Source organism: Notothenia coriiceps, unplaced genomic scaffold, assembly GCF_000735185.1.
Source record: "Notothenia coriiceps isolate Sejong01 unplaced genomic scaffold, NC01 NC01_scaffold00029967, whole genome shotgun sequence".
In the NCBI taxonomy this organism is placed as follows: domain Eukaryota; kingdom Metazoa; phylum Chordata; class Actinopteri; order Perciformes; family Nototheniidae; genus Notothenia; species Notothenia coriiceps.
In genome coordinates, this window is record NW_011362668.1 from 625,840 (window position 1) to 641,740 (window position 15,901).

Below are 15,901 nucleotides of genomic sequence, written 5' to 3' on the forward strand. Positions count from 1 at the left end.
TTTATGTGTTTTTTTAAACAAACTCAACACTACACGTGCTTATTCTGCTTTTTAATTATTTATTTTCAAATGATTCTATTTTTAGAGTTTCAGTAGAGCAACACTGGTAATGTCAGCAGACAGGACATTTTGCACAATTTACAGTGATCTCAAGAAAGAAACATTTGGAACGTAAAAGTCAACAAAGTCATAAAGTATTACAGCAGGTTTCAGTAATATTGCAAACACAAAAAGGACCACAGCAAGTAAACAGGTGTCTTACACAGTTTCAGTTGACCTACAAACCCTGGAGACTGTAATACTACTTCGGCAGGATCCGTTGTACACAGTGTTATCACGCTGTGTTGCTGCACCAGGCGGCAGCGTTCTTGAACATGCGCAGCCATGGTGAAGGTGTGAGGGAGGGCCTGAAGTCCCTGGGGGCCCAAGGCCACTGCCACCCCAGGGTGCAGCGCTCCGGGTGGGGCATCATGGCTAGGTGCCTCCCGTCCCTGGAGCAGAGCCCTGCGACGCCCCGCGGGGAGCCGTTCGGGTTCAGAGGGTACTCTTCAGTGGGCTGACCCAGGTCGTCAAGGTAACGTACGGGGGCGAGGCCACTAGAAATGATCTGTTCCTCGGCCAGCGAGCTGCGGAATTGCATCAGACCTGCGGGGGAAGAATCAATAACCACACACAGCTGCTGATTACAGAACAAACTGACCTGTGACTCATGAGTCAGCTGAAACAGTTGCACAAGTTTAAAGTTATTTTTAAACTGTTTTTGTCCTCGTATGAGCCTTTTCACACCTGAATGTCTGAACTAAGGTTTGCAGGTTGTCATATTGCATAGATTTATTTTATTAAATGTATTTGTTTTAGGCATCACTTACAAATCTCAAATAAGATAGTTTTTACCAGATTTAGCTACTAGCTAAACTCCATCTGTAAACCCTGAGCAGGGGACATGCTAGTTTTAGTTTTACATTACAATTAGACGAGTGCCACAAAGAACTTGACATGATGAACCTGCCTTTCCTGTCATCATCACCTATGTGAACTGCTCTCACTATAGTTGCAATTAATTGGTTGTAGACTGGTGTAAATCTGATGTCGCCTACCAGCAGTAACCTTGTATTCTGCTGCTGCAGTTTCTTGATTAAGCTGGCGTTTATCCGCTGTCCTCTCAGAAAATAATGTAAAAGTCTGAACCGTGGTACAGAAGTGCTTTGTCACCCGTCATTTCGGTTTGTATTTTAACGGCCAAACAAGTAAAGAGGCTTTGAATTCAACGCAGACTTCCTGTTCTGAACAACCTTGTGAGCCTGTTATTGTTATTAACATGACTAAAAACAGGGCTACTCGCACCAGCTTTATTTACCTTTGTCTCAAGTTAAGAAAAAAAACACATCATCGACTCCACAATACTGTACCTTCTCCATGAGCAACCCAGACTCCCAGAGCCGAGCCCTCCATGCCTCTGAGCCAGATGGATGGGGACTCCTGGATCCCAACGCTGACAAAGCGAGACTCAAACCGGCCAGACTTATTATGGGTCAGCGCCACTTCACTCCCTGGAGGAAAATTTGAAATAATTAGAAAGAGATTTGATCACAGCAACCTCTGCAAAAGGTCTCCTCTGTGACGGTTTTCATATCTTCACATATCGCCATGGCATCCTGTCAGTTTACTACTATAGTATATTGTTTTCTATTAAAGGCCTTGTTTTCTGAGCCTTTTCCTCTTACCTGCTCCACCCTGGTCCTCTCCCACCCAGCCCAGCAGGGCGAGCAGCTGGCAGCCGTTACACACTCCCAGACTCAGTGTGTCGTCGCGGCGCCGGAAGCGATCAAACTCGGCCTTTGCCTTGGGGTTATATGCAACGGTAGCAGCCCAGCCTGCCATGACGGATGAAAGGTGTCACACAAGAATAATGTGTATATGAAAGCAGTGAAAGATCTACAAATGAGTGTTTATTTGCCTTTAGCTGATCCCAGGACGTCTGCATAGCTGAATCCACCGACAAACACGACTGCTTTGAACGACTCCAGAGTTATGGAGCCAGAGCACAAGTCCTGCATGTTGACATCCCACACCTCCAAGAACATATAGAGTAGAGTCACCAGCTGTGGAGCTAAGGTCTACAGTTCATTGAGTAAATAAAGCTGTTAACAGTTACCTCGAAGCCCGCCATATACAGAGAAGCAGACATCTCTCGGTCTCCATTACTGCCCTCTTCTCTGATCACAGCGACACGAGGCTGACCTCCAGCTGAGAGACACGCACAAATCAGAGAGATCATTTTTTGTAATTAGAACTACTCAATCATAACATTTTTAATATCACTGCAATGAAAACTGTTGTCTTTTCAAAGCAGGAGAGAAAAACTGCCTTTTTCTGCCGCGAGATCAGACACCACAAATCTGCTATACTACAAAAGGCAAAAAGGTGTGCCAGGGGGCGAGAGGCTTAATCTGCTTTTTGTGAAACCAAACCGGACTCCAATTTAATGTGGTCTATTTTTCTGGCAATTTGTGAAGGGCATTATTGTTTCAAACATTTTATCGACCAAATGATTATTGTTTAATCAAATTATACTGAAGAATGACTTGATAATAAAAAAGCACTTTGTTGTAGTTGCATACAGTAAATTATTGTTAATGCCACCAATCATGTTTGGTCTTACTGAGCTTGCTGACGCTGGGCATCACAGAGGGGTCAAAGGTCAGTTTGAAGTATGGCTGTGTCCTCTTGGCCAGCCCTGCCTCTTCCTGTTTAACACAGATCTCATTGGCCTGGAGGCGCTCCAGCTGGAAACTGGTGTCCTCCCATAATGCTCTGAGGTGAGGCAGCGGCTCTCTCAGTACCTCCTGTCCATCCACATGAACACTGACCTGTGAGATAAGTGAGGGAAAACATTAGTCAGTATCTCAGAGGAGATGAAAATCATTGAGATTCATAGTGAGGTTAATGTCTCACCATCGCCTCAGGCCCAAAGCCGCAGGTTCTGCCGACTCGATGGCACTGCACGCCTGAATCACTGTATCTCTGACACACTGTTTCCACATTGAGCTGTGAAACCTCCAGAACCAAGCCAAGCTCCTCGCTGAACAGCAGCTCCATGACTGTGAAGACAGACGTGCCAAAAGACACTGCATGAGCTTATGATTACAACCACACAGTTTGTGTTCCGTATGTGTGAATTATATGGAAACCAAACAAAGAGACACATCGACTCACTGACCTCCAGTTCCTTGTGATGACAGCTCGACATCAATCCCACGGTTCCCTGCAAATGCCATCTCTAGCAAACAGGAAATAAGGCCTCCATCGCTGATGTCATGTCCCGCACTCAGCAGACGATCTGAACAGAAGAAACGTCTAATGTCAGCCTCTTCTTATCCACAGTTTACAATTTAACTTAAAAATCTTCCTTTAGCTAATCTACCTAACTCTAGCTCATTTTAAGTGATTGCCTGACGAGAAAACAAACTTCTTTTTAAAGTCAAAGGGCAACTTCAATTTCCTCTCATCATTAGCAAATAAATTGTGAAAAAGAAATGTGAAAAGATTCGAGCTACCAGGTCACGCTGCTTTATTACTGAAAATACACAGTAACCCCTCGGCGGCTGTGTATCACAGAACAGTCGCTTCATAAAAAAGCTAAAGAAAAGTTGGCTCACAGACTGGATCTCAGCGCTAAACTTCCCCCCCGTGGCAGCTGGCTCTCTGCTCACCCTGTATGAGCGCCTGTGTGGTGTTGAAGCAGGCGGCGAACAGCTCTGGTTTCTCCAGATCAGGAGAGCAGTCTCCCAGCTGACTGAAGCACTGAGCCAGGGCAGAGCCTCCCAGACGATGACAGCCTGGACTGAGAGGAACCCACAACAACACGCCTGCAGACAGAGGACAGAGAGTGTGTTACTGAAGAGTGTGTGAGGGAATATGTGTGTATTATTGTAAGAAGAGAAAGAGTTGTGCTGTGGGTGAGATAACAACATATCAAATTCAGAAGTCTTTCTTCTGCCAAGTGAAAACAAAACATTTGAAGGCTATGAATAAAAGACATGTCTTTGTAGTTGCAATAGAAAACGTTCCTCCTTCCCCCACTAGCATTTTTGTTGGAGTTGAAAAGACAACCGGAACAATTTCAGTTTCCCTCAGAGCCAACTACTGGCAACAAATTCAGAGACATACTTAGGCCATCAGGGAAAGAGCGAGAAATATATTCAAATATATTATATTGTAATTCATTCCCAAAGCTGCTCAGAATAATTGCGGTCTGTGAATCAACTGCCAACAGCACAGGGTTTCTCTCTCTTCTCCGTCACTGCAACAAACATTACTACTAAGCTTTATGCATAAATATGTGCAATAATGTCTCCAATATGCAAATAAGCCTATACATAATCCTTGATATTTAACACCTTTGGAGCTGGTGCTAGTAACATTTATTGGAAAAGGACTGCAAAGGACACAATTGCATTCTATTTTTGTAATCTTTCTGAGGGAAAACAAACAACATTTAAATGGAACCAAACATCAATGGCCTCATTATTCTATAGCCTATACATTGTGCGGTCAACATTTATTTCATACTGATAGCTTAAAGCCAAAAACGTTTTAGTGCCATTTCAGCTGATTATGGGCAATCTTATTTAAGTCTGTGTGTATGTTTGTGTGTGTGTGAGAAATACCTTTGCCATCTGGGTCCTCCAGGTCAGGTGTCACAGTGGCTGTGATGTCAGGACAAACAGCATATGCAGAAATAACCAGAGCACCTGCAAACAGAAGCAGCGTGAAAGCCAGGCATAACTAATCAACTCTCAACACACTTCAGACAGACTGACAGACACACACTCAATGAGAGACACACACACATACAAACAAACACACAGTGAGAGTACCTGGAGCTTTGACCGTCTCTTTCCCCACCCTGGCGGCCATACTCAGAGAGTCCTTGCCTCCATCGATGGCCACTCCCAGCTGACCCATGACCTCACACATGGCTTGGCAGGCCTCCCACAGAGAGGCACCCTCACCCGGCAGCTTGGCGGCCCACATCCAGTTACCACTGCACTTCACATCCTGGAACAAACCACATCGGACATTTATATTAAAAGAAACAAAAATCTGTTATCTGTACGAATTCTTAAATGAGATAAGATACAGAGACTTGTTTTTTTTATCTTTGTAGGTAAAAAAGGATGCTCTATTTGTATTCCTATTTGAGATGTTTACATTTTGGATTGTTTATTTCTAGTCTTTTAATTTCTCTAATGTACAAAGTCTTGTTTTTTATGCTGCTGCGACGCAAAATGTCCCACATTGGGATCAGTAAAGTACTTCTTATCTTATCTATTGAGAAGGACTGCATTCTTTTTTATTTGTTATACGTTTGACTCTCCATCCTCCGCCCACCTTCAGAGCTGTGACTCTGGCGAACACCAGGTTGGTCAGAGCCTCTCCCACAGCCATGCGAGCCCCGGCGGACGGACAGAGCAGGCCTTTCACGGGCTGCTCCCCGATGGCCGTCGCTGCCCCCTCCAGACCGAACGGAGACAGAGCAACAACAGCCACGTCGGCCAATGGGGTGTGAAGAGGGCCGACGCATTGTTGCTGGGCAACCAACCCAGTCACAGACCGGTCCACCTGAGAGAGGGAGGGAGGGAGGGAGGGGGGGAAGACACAGAGGAGTCACAAAGTGTCTGCACAAAATGTACCTCTTAGTTTTAGGTTTATAGCTCAATTGTGTCGAAGTGACTGAAACATATGAGACAGCAAGACAAGGGTGAGAACTAGAAGCAAACTGAAGCATAAGAGCAGCAACACAATAACACATACAAAATGAGAGAAAAAAACATGGTGTATCGCAGGGGGGAAAATCACATTTAACAATCAGAAGAGCAAGATATAGTGGGTTATAGATCGAAAAAGGTAGAAATCATTTTAATCATTAGAAGAAAGAAGGAGAGATAAGATAAACTGTTTCTTAAATGAATTAATGACTACAATGCTCTTTAAGCGCACCTCTGTTTGGGCTCTAGGACCAAAGTGGCCAGGCATTAATCAGGGGCGGGTCTTACTTTTGAATACAGGGACAGTGTGAGACAGGGATGAAAAACACACCTTGTTGGTCAGGTAGCGTTTGGACGCCACAGCAGGCAAACGTAAGACTCTGTCCAGAGCTTCTTTGACTTTCAGCCCAGCAGGAAGAGCCAGAGGCTGAAGGGTCAGGGCCCGTCGCTCCATCTTAAACTCCTTCTGAGGCATCTTCCCCAGAACCCACTCCAGCTGCAGGTCGACAGGACAGCGCCCCCTGTCTGCCTGATCCCCGCTGCCCGCCTCATCATCCACCAGCACAATCTGTGGGAGAAATGAGATTAAAATCTATTTTAGTGTGATCAGAGGAAAACAACCACTGATCCCTAAAGCTGATGAATTAGTTAAATGGATAAGGATTCATGGGCTTGATCCAGGCTGAAACCTGCCTTGCCGTCTCCAGTGATGTTTCCCACAAAGTCCACAGGACACTTCTCCCTCCGACACACTCTCTCCAGGAAGTCTCTGTCTGATGGCCGGAGCAGCAGGGCGTTGCTCTCCTGATACTCGGCCCCCCACAGCTCCAGCACACTCAGCGTGGGGTCGCCTTTCTACGAAACACAGATGGAGAGAAGAGGAAACAATAAGAAATGGCAAAATGTGAGAGTTAGTGCATCGTAGTAGCTGTGGTAATGTGCTTCTTACCTTGAATTTACTGCAGTAGATCACAGCTCCTGCAGGCTCACTGAGCTCCTTTAGCACATTACCTGAAGATGAACATTTGATTCAACATGTCATCACCTAAGCTTTACACGAGTCATGAAATAGAAATCTATGTTTCTACGACAGAAGTAGAAAAGTAATTATCGCCTTTGTAGCAAAGTGGGTACGGTGCATCCCATACAACTGACATGTCGATTGTTCAAGTTTGGTTCAATGTCAGACCCTTCTCTCTATTTACTTAATATCTACATTGTCCTCTTTCAAATAAGGCAGAAATAGCCCAAAATAATCTTTTTAAATAATGAAGTAAAAGTAAAGTTAAAAATAGAATTCAATAAAAATGCACTAAAAACGTAGGGGGTGTGGTATAAGGCAGATGCAGGAACATAACAAATGTTGAAAATGTATGAAAGGAAATATATATATATATATATATGTATTGTATCAATATAAATATATGGTTAATATGAAGGGAACGGATGAATGCAGGGGATATGTGATTGATGTAGAGTATAGTGAAATCAGTCCTCTCATCTTACATTTGTCATTATGTTATCTTCCATTTATGAAACCAAAATGTAAAAAGAGATTTTAAAATGTTTGGTGGATATTCGGTTATCCATCTCAATAAAAAAAGGTTCCTGTTTGGTACCGTTTCCTCCCGCCCCCTGGTCGTGTATACTGCAGATGGGGTTCCCGCCGCTCCTCTCCAGACACGCCCTGAGAGCGCGGTTCATCTTCTGCTCCATCTCAGCGTCTCCCCTCTGCACTGCACCCAGGTCCCTCTCGCTGGAGTTATCCCCCTGAACCTGGAAGCCAAAACTATTTAAATACACAGAAACTCCAGCACCAGGTGAGGTCACTGCTGTGTGATTTCCTGTAGCGACCGTACCTCAACAGAAGAGGCCGCTCCTCCTCCCACGCCGATCCTGTACACCGGCCCTCCGATCTTCACCACTTCCATTCCTGATCGACATGAACAGCAGAGCGACAGCGTGAGTCATTCATCGATATGTGTAAATATAGACTCTGCATTGACTAGATGTTCCTCACACACTGAGCTAAAGCATTACCAGCCTCTGCCTCATCTTTCTTCACATGTGTGTCTTCAATAGAACCGAGACCCCCGCTGAACATGATCGGCTTAATCCACTCCCGCCGCTCTCCATCAGCCAGACGCATCCCGAAAGAACGAGCGAATCCTGTGAGGAGGGAATCCAACACATTGGATTGAATTGCTTGAACAATTGAATAACAATCACTCCGTCTGTAGACTTTAAGAACATTCATTATAACAAATGATGAAGTAATTTATCAAGTGGAAAACCTGCATTTGCTCATTTTAGTTTCATACAAATCTATTTTGTTTTTTAAATCTATTCTTAGTTTTATTCTAAAAATGAGGTATGATTATGGAAACTATTCGGTATAAAGAACATAGTTATATATAACATTTGTATGATATACCAGAAACTTTGTACACTTCAAGATTTTATTTAAATAAATGATTGTATTATTATTATTATTATTATATTGATTGAATTGAATAAATAATGACTCAAATAAATAATGACTCAAATCAATTATAGCTGTTCAAAGTACTCTAACTATTTATTTGCAAATAGGCAGAAAATGTATCAGCTAATGTTTGATTCTCCTTTTCAGATCCTGGGAATGTGCAGCTTTCTTTGTCAAATATGAAAGTAAATCCAATCTGTGAGTTTGGACACACTATAAATGGCCTTTTTTCATCATTTAAAAAAAACAATGTATAGACTACAGAATGATCTGCAGATAAATAGATAGCACAATAACCGTTAAAGTAAATCCAGCATGCTTCAGTGGGCCTCCCTACCTGACAGGACAGGTTCTCCAAACTTGTTGCCGTAGTCTGAGGCTCCGTTACTAGCCTCGATGGCCACCTGCAGCGGGGGGGCGAAGCTGGAAGGATACTCCCAGCCCTCCCCTTCAGACTCCCAGGGGAGAACGTAACCTAAAGCAAACACAGTCAGACGATTATTGATTGAAGTTCTAATTCACATTAAAATGAAATAAGGTATAGCATCATGTTCTTCAGACCTGGGATGTGCAGGTTTCCAAAGCAGTACCCTGCGGTGCCGGCGATGACGTGGCCCCCCTGCCCTGCACTCTGCACGTCTCTGATACGACCCCCTGTGCCGGTGGTGGCTCCGCTGAAGGGGGCTACACCTGTAGGTCACATGGGTTTGATAATAGTTATGTAGGAACAAATTGCATATGAAAAAATTGACAGCAAATTCCTTTTGTTTTTTTGTGAATCCTAACCTGTGGGGAAGTTGTGTGTCTCTGCGGTGAAGATGACGTGTCTCACTGAGTGCCGAGTCTCATACTGGCTGGCTTGAGATGGGTCTTTTGGGTAAATACACTCCAGCTCCATCCCTTTGATACCACTAGACACATACACATTTCACATTGAGTCAGTGTGAGCAGAAACACACACACATATAACAACAAAACCTCCAGTCCCACCTGCTGTTGTCGCAGAACTTGATGACGTTGTTGGGGTTGCTGTGCCGCTGGGTGTCCATTATGAGACTGAAAAGAGTCTCTTTCTGCTCCTGCCCGTCGATCTCCATCCGCCCCCGGAAGAACCAGTGACGACTGTGCTCGCTGGGACACCGGAGTACAAAGAAGACATTGGAGAATTCATAAAAAAACTCTCGGCAACAAAAACTACAGAGCCCAGCAACATGGACAGCAGAACACAAAGCAGTCCTGCTAATCTGCGGGCTGCACACAAACCCACCTGTTGGACTGGGCCAGGTCGAAACACTCCACACTGGTGGGGTTCCTTTTAACCCTCTGGAACATTGCTGTGTAGTAGTCCAGGTCCCAGGAGTCGAAGGAAAGACCTGTATCAACAACAACACATATTATGATATGTTGCTACTTAAAAATAAATCACAACTAAAGAGAGAACACTGCAAACATATTCAAATTTTCAAATAAGTAGTTTGCACTCATTTAAGGGAACACTTCAACCACAAAATAAAGAATTACCCAGCCCATGTTGCATGAACAGATTAGATTTGGTTTGAAATGCTGAAGTTGTGTGAGTTTGTAAACAAATGTTTTAATAGTTTAGCTGTGGCTAAATGCATGTACTCCCCCTTCCAGTAATGTACAGAATATACAAATGTTTTTTTGTGGGTGAAGCTTTACGCTGAGCAGGATGCAAATCAATCAACAAACACACACAGCTACACTTAATTTCAATTTAAGAGACTGTTATTATAAAGTGTACAATGTTTAAAGGTGATGTGTTGCCATCTTTAAGACTGTGGGTCCCTTTCATTAAACACCACCTTTACCTCGTCTAGGGAAGTGAAATAATGAAGGTGAAATCAACCCTTAAGGGGAATTCATCAGCTATATAGTTTCTAAAGTTTCAAATGTGCCCTTTTCAATTATCTACTCACTGATGGAGCATGGCAGAGCCTACAAAGTATGTTCTGAAATGACTCTCATCTATTCGAGCAGCCTGTGAATATTGATGAAGCCGGGCAGAAGTGAATCTGCAGAGCGTGAACATAAGCACACACACCACGTCCTGTCTGTCGCTGTGGGCAGAGTGAAACCTGCTCATAAAACGAGAGAATACGTCAAATAAAGTGTATTGTTTTTTTATGAATAACGGTTAGAGCGGGGAAATTAAGCTGATTAATTGATGTGTCAATCAGGAGAAAATTTATTATAAACTTGGCACAAATTACAAAACCAACCTAGTTCTGTGACAATTTCAAGAAATCAAACATCAAAGAAGACATAACAGATTTGGTCAAAAAAATTATCAATTTACTAAGAAATGTTTTCAAATAAAAAGGACTCCTTAGCTACAGCCCTTATATGGGTAGTAGAAATTAAAATGGTTAAGTTCTGAACCGACATATATTATTTAAAACTTATTTACAAATTCAGCCTTTTTTACTTGTCTCTGATGTGAGGTGTGATGGACTTAAAACCATTAAGATCAAATTACTCAGCACCTGACTTTCCATTAAATAGAGAGCCTCTTTTCTCTTTTAATGGCTTTCATTAGCTGTAACATCATTAGACAGACACATGCATGCACGTGTTAGATCATCAGCGGCATCACTGCGGCCCTGTGACTTTAAAACCAGTTAAGTAATAATGTCATGCATCATGTGACATTACGACCATCACCAGCCGACACAGTGTACTCACAGAAAGCTGAAGACTGAAAGGAGGCATAAGAGAGAAAAGAGAGGAAGGTTACAGAACATTAAGTGCGATAATGGAAAGATGGAGAGGCTGAAAAGTGCTTAAAGAGACTCTCCGTTACTTAAGAAGTGGTTAAATGTCTCACCCAGATCATCGTTTGCCGTCTCTAAGGCTGCACGGCCCTTCCCCAAGATGTCCACCTCAAACACCGGCTGTGGTTTGGTTTCCACGCTGAAGGAAGTGATGGGATGTTGATAGATGCACTCGGTCATGCTGTCGTACAGACACTCAATCAGCTTCTTCATGTCTCCATTGAGTTCGTTCAGGCTCTTCTCTCCATTCTTTGGCTGGAAGGGACACAGATCTCATCAGAAGCAGAAATATGACGTAAAATGTAACCCTGGATCAGAGCTTTAGAAAGATTGGTTTCTGCGTGTGCGCAAACCTTGATTAGAAACCTGCGAGACAGCTCGACCCGTGTGACGTCGGTGAGGCCGACGCTCTGACAGATGGACACGGTGTTAGTGGACCAGGCGGTGGAGAAATTCAACCTGAAGAGCAAAAACGACATGAATAACATATTTGCATGTCTTCCTCACAGGTATGAATTATCTGCAGTATCACGGATTGAAAAAAGCTATTTCTTTTAAATCATTAAAAACCTAAAATGATACCATAGGCTTATTTTTTGCCTCATGGAGTTCATAAGAAAACAAATCATGTTCGCCCACATTATGTCTGACAGATTACATCTTGCATTTGCAAATGATCTTCCAATGGATCTACTTATCTCACAGGAATAAAATACATGTATATTTTTTATCTAAAAAAGCAACCATTCATAATTGAGCATTCCTCTTGGACAGAGCAGTTTTTTCCTCAATGATTTTGACTCTTCCTTCTCCACTTTAATGCCAATGTTTATATTGTGACCCTACAACAAAATGTGGCTGCTAGTGGGGTTCAAACTTCTTGTACTTGTCCATGGAACTAAATTAGCTACATCACCTTTATCATATTTCCCAGATTTGTAAAAAAATGTCAGTCATTAAACAACAACCAACCCAATTCTAATTGCCAAAACTAGGGGTGCACCGAATGGGAAATTCGTGGCCGAAACGATACCGAAAATAGGAAACAGTTGGCCGAAAACCGAATGCCGAAAGGCCGAAAATGATTAATAGAAATATATAATGTATACATTTTTTACCAATGTTGTTCAGCTACCTGATTATGGAAAAATACATGATTATGGCAAAACTTAACTTAAATAATAAACTTAACTTAAATAATAATCACTATTATGGGTCCATAAAACATTTATTCGGCACTTTTGAATGCATACAGTACATTAATTCCAAGTCAAGTGCATTTTATTTTCTCTGTAGGATAACTACAACAAAGTGCATTCAGAACAAAGCCAAGGTGCTTTAAAACTGCATAAACATCTAGGCCAGTAGGCCTACAACAAAATAGTGTAAATAAAGACTGTAACAGCCAGGCCTTCAACAACAACAAATGCACCTACTGTATAAGTTTGGTAACCTAACGTGTTGTTGTGATGACGTAATCAAAATGCAGCGACAAGCACGGCGCGCGACCATGCTCGTGGCTGGCTCACAGCCAACATGTCTGCTGCTTGGAGATATTATATTTTTTCGGTGCTCAAACTGATTCATACCTTTTTAACCATTTTCGGCCGATAATTTTCTGTGGCCGAATATTCGGTGCATCCCTAGCCAAAACGTATAGAAATGTCGAATGTAGGCCAACTAATGACTACTGACAATCTCGATGACAATTCAGCATCTGAAAAAACTCCAGAAAAAGCGAATAAGTTAGTTTGGAATTTTTAATTGATGTCCTTTCATACCTAACACATGGTAACTTGTTTTTTTGTGTATTGCTCACTTCATCAGTTTAAAAAATGTCTATTTAATGAAGAACAGAAAGCCCATTATAAGACCAAAGCAGAGGCGCATTTTGTAATGGAGGTCATTTATCAGCCTGTAGGGAGCAGTGGTACCTGGGTCCAATCTCCACCAGCTTCTCCCCGCTGCCCTCTGTGAGGTTGGGGTTCTCCGTCAGCGGCTCTGCCTGCAGGGGAGGACGGAACAACCAGAGGAGAACCTCCTTCTGCTCGCCACTCAGACTCTCACAGCCTGCAGAGGAAGACACAGTGAGAACAGGACAACAGGGATAAATGGAAAATACACATGTCTCCAGGCTGTAGAGAAGAGTTTGAGACTTTATTCATAACATTGACATTCAACTTACAAATAAACATAAAGCTGCAGAGCAGATTTATATCTTAGTGAGAGTTTTTGTATGTCTATTCATTCTATACAAAGCATATCTTTTTGCACGGTTGCAGGTAATTATTTACATATATTGAACTTGTTGGTATTATTCTATAGATAAGTGGATTCTAGTGGTGTCTGTTTAGGATTGTTTCCAATTTGTGGGGACCAAACATTTCCAAAAACGTTGTTAACTCCAAAAACTGTTTTCATGAAATAATGTGAACAAAAAGAAATAATATGAATGAAATGCATTGCATAAATCTAATTGAGGATTTTTTGTTGAAAGATAATTCATAATTTATAATATTGTTTTAGGGTGATGACTTAAGCAGACATTTGAAGCTTAATTAAAATAAATACAAATTTGTATAGCCCTAGTACATGGAGAAATGGAAAGACAGAAGGTTTGGGAAATATTTTCTCCAGGCTACAGAAGGAGAATTTGTAAGCTGTGCACACAACCTCCATATGTTTAATTATTAGTATCCTCATCTGTTACACTCACCTGTCAGCTCCACATTGTAGCACAGCTCGCTGCTGATGGACAGGTGGGGGTGCAGCGCGGCGGCCCTCTGTACGGCGCGTCCATTCACAACTTCACTACTGTAGAACCGCACTACCGCCATGACTGATGGAGGGACGGAGAAAGAAATCCAGTTTAAAGACCTCCATTAAAAAATCAATCACAGAATGTCAGAGATGATGAATTGTAGGCAATGACATTGATTTACCTCTTCTTACTATGTGCATATTCTTAAGTAAAGGATCAGAGGTCACTACAGATGATTAATAAAATGTAAGAACTCACACCTTCTCACTGAGGCCGACCTTTACCTTTACATTAGTTCAGGTAAAGAAATATCATTAACAGGATAACAGACCGAGGCCTCAGTGCAGGTATCTCTATCAATATCTCAGGGTATCAGTGTTTAAGTTTTACAACCTAGAGGTTTGATCATGTCACAGCTGTTTTAGCTTCTTTACATAGGCTTCCTGTTTGTTTAAGGATTGATATAAGGGTCTTATTGAATACCTTTAACACTCTCCGTGACCTGGCTACTGACTATTATACTGTATATCTATATCTTGTATATATATATCTTATATATATATATCTTGTTTTGTTTGATACACTCAAGCAGTGATCTTCTGTCTCTTTGTCTTTGTGAGAAAACTTAAAAGGGACAGAGCTTTTGTAGTCGAGGCCCTGAGGCTGTGGATCAACCTACCCAAAGAAAATATTATGTAGTATGTATTTTGAATCTCTTCTGAAAATGTATTTTATCTTTGAGCATAACCTGATTTTATGTGAATTGCATGATTATTAAACAGTTTTTTTCTTTATAGTATTTTTCTTTAATTTATATTTTCAATTATTTTGTTAATGTTATTCCACATAATCCAATAATACATGTATTATTATTTTAGAGGCAATGTGGCAGCAGTCTAATGGTAAATCCACCTAATCTCAGTTTTAATACCTTTACTTAAAGGTCCCATGTCATGCTCTTCTTCCCCTTGTGTGTTATGAAGGTTTTTCTGCATGTAAACGGTCTGCAAAGTCACAAACCCTCAAAGTACACCCTGTAGCGAGTAAAACTCTAACACAGAAAATACCGGTCTATGCTGCCCCAGAACGCGTCGTTGGAGATTTCTCTTTTTCTTCCTGGGTACAGTGACGTGCCCATGTCCAAATGGACCAATCCGTGGAGCCGTTACGTTACTTCCTAACACACACACTCAATCTTTTCTCAACCGGACTATAAAAGGCTGGTGTGAATGCACCCTAAGTAGTGGGTCTCAAACGGTTTGGTAATCATTTATGTAAACAAGTATTTACAAGGCACACCGATCATTATGGTTATAAAAAATAAGAAAATAATGGGTATGAAATCATTCAAACTCATACTATAGGACAGTAACACAAAAATACAGTTTAAAAGGGGAGTGATTTGTCAAATATCCATAAAGAACAAGTAAATCTGTTTCCAGTTCTGTTTTACATGGGTGTTGAGAGATGTATCCATAGATCTCTTAATGTTGCTCTCAAAGTGCAGCAGATTGATGCAACACCCGTTTAAAAAGGTTTTAGCGTACCAAAGAATATGTCGGTAGAGAAATATCATACACAATAAGGGTGAGAGACAGGATTTGCCGAAAACAACCTCCGAGGGGGGAGCCGGAATTTGATTTATTATTGAGTTCAATGGAGATTAGGGTCCCCACCCCTGTTGGAAAAAGGCGAGAGTTTCCCCGGTAAAGGTTAAAAAAGTTTTTGGAGGAGGCGCTCCCCGGCACGTTTTAATAACTGGACGACGAATTTTTATGATTTTAGTGGTGGGGGTAAGTAAACCGGAAAGAAACAAAGTACGGCACGTTTTATTTTTCGTTGGAGAATTAGGCCGTATAAAATGGTACTGAGCACCGTACGTAAAGTGGCACCGTCCGGCCAACACCGTACTGGTCGGTTTTGTCTTTCGTATTAACCTGTGGTTCTATACACGTTTTCATAAATCAAGGATAGGTACACCTGACTAAATTCACCCCCCTTGGATTGGAGGAGATCCCCCCAGGATGGGCCAGGAGGTCACCCCAGGGTCCCCGTACGGAGGTGGTGCCTCTCTAAAAAAAAATCTACA

General features: G+C 42.1%; 1 protein-coding gene across 1 annotated transcript in view; it reads right to left on the reverse strand.

Moving 5' to 3' along the window:
• Positions 1 to 44: 44 nt before the first annotated feature.
• Positions 45 to 15,901, reverse strand: part of pfas (phosphoribosylformylglycinamidine synthase) — a 20,884-nt gene continuing 5,027 nt past the window's right edge. The window contains exons 2-28 of the mRNA XM_010787039.1: positions 13,768 to 13,890; positions 12,986 to 13,121; positions 11,405 to 11,510; positions 11,105 to 11,306; positions 9,524 to 9,629; positions 9,247 to 9,387; positions 9,043 to 9,167; positions 8,818 to 8,946; positions 8,594 to 8,731; positions 7,812 to 7,940; positions 7,631 to 7,704; positions 7,391 to 7,547; positions 6,721 to 6,782; positions 6,465 to 6,626; positions 6,103 to 6,339; positions 5,395 to 5,625; positions 4,881 to 5,061; positions 4,671 to 4,754; positions 3,714 to 3,869; positions 3,221 to 3,340; positions 2,956 to 3,101; positions 2,663 to 2,870; positions 2,156 to 2,247; positions 1,958 to 2,072; positions 1,725 to 1,874; positions 1,410 to 1,550; positions 45 to 645 (exon numbers count right to left, since the gene is read on the reverse strand). Of these exons, the coding sequence (XP_010785341.1) occupies positions 335 to 645; positions 1,410 to 1,550; positions 1,725 to 1,874; positions 1,958 to 2,072; positions 2,156 to 2,247; positions 2,663 to 2,870; positions 2,956 to 3,101; positions 3,221 to 3,340; positions 3,714 to 3,869; positions 4,671 to 4,754; positions 4,881 to 5,061; positions 5,395 to 5,625; positions 6,103 to 6,339; positions 6,465 to 6,626; positions 6,721 to 6,782; positions 7,391 to 7,547; positions 7,631 to 7,704; positions 7,812 to 7,940; positions 8,594 to 8,731; positions 8,818 to 8,946; positions 9,043 to 9,167; positions 9,247 to 9,387; positions 9,524 to 9,629; positions 11,105 to 11,306; positions 11,405 to 11,510; positions 12,986 to 13,121; positions 13,768 to 13,888 (3,960 nt within the window). The 5' untranslated portion in view covers positions 13,889 to 13,890 and the 3' untranslated portion in view covers positions 45 to 334. The remainder of the gene's footprint in view (positions 646 to 1,409; positions 1,551 to 1,724; positions 1,875 to 1,957; positions 2,073 to 2,155; positions 2,248 to 2,662; positions 2,871 to 2,955; positions 3,102 to 3,220; positions 3,341 to 3,713; positions 3,870 to 4,670; positions 4,755 to 4,880; positions 5,062 to 5,394; positions 5,626 to 6,102; positions 6,340 to 6,464; positions 6,627 to 6,720; positions 6,783 to 7,390; positions 7,548 to 7,630; positions 7,705 to 7,811; positions 7,941 to 8,593; positions 8,732 to 8,817; positions 8,947 to 9,042; positions 9,168 to 9,246; positions 9,388 to 9,523; positions 9,630 to 11,104; positions 11,307 to 11,404; positions 11,511 to 12,985; positions 13,122 to 13,767; positions 13,891 to 15,901) is intronic.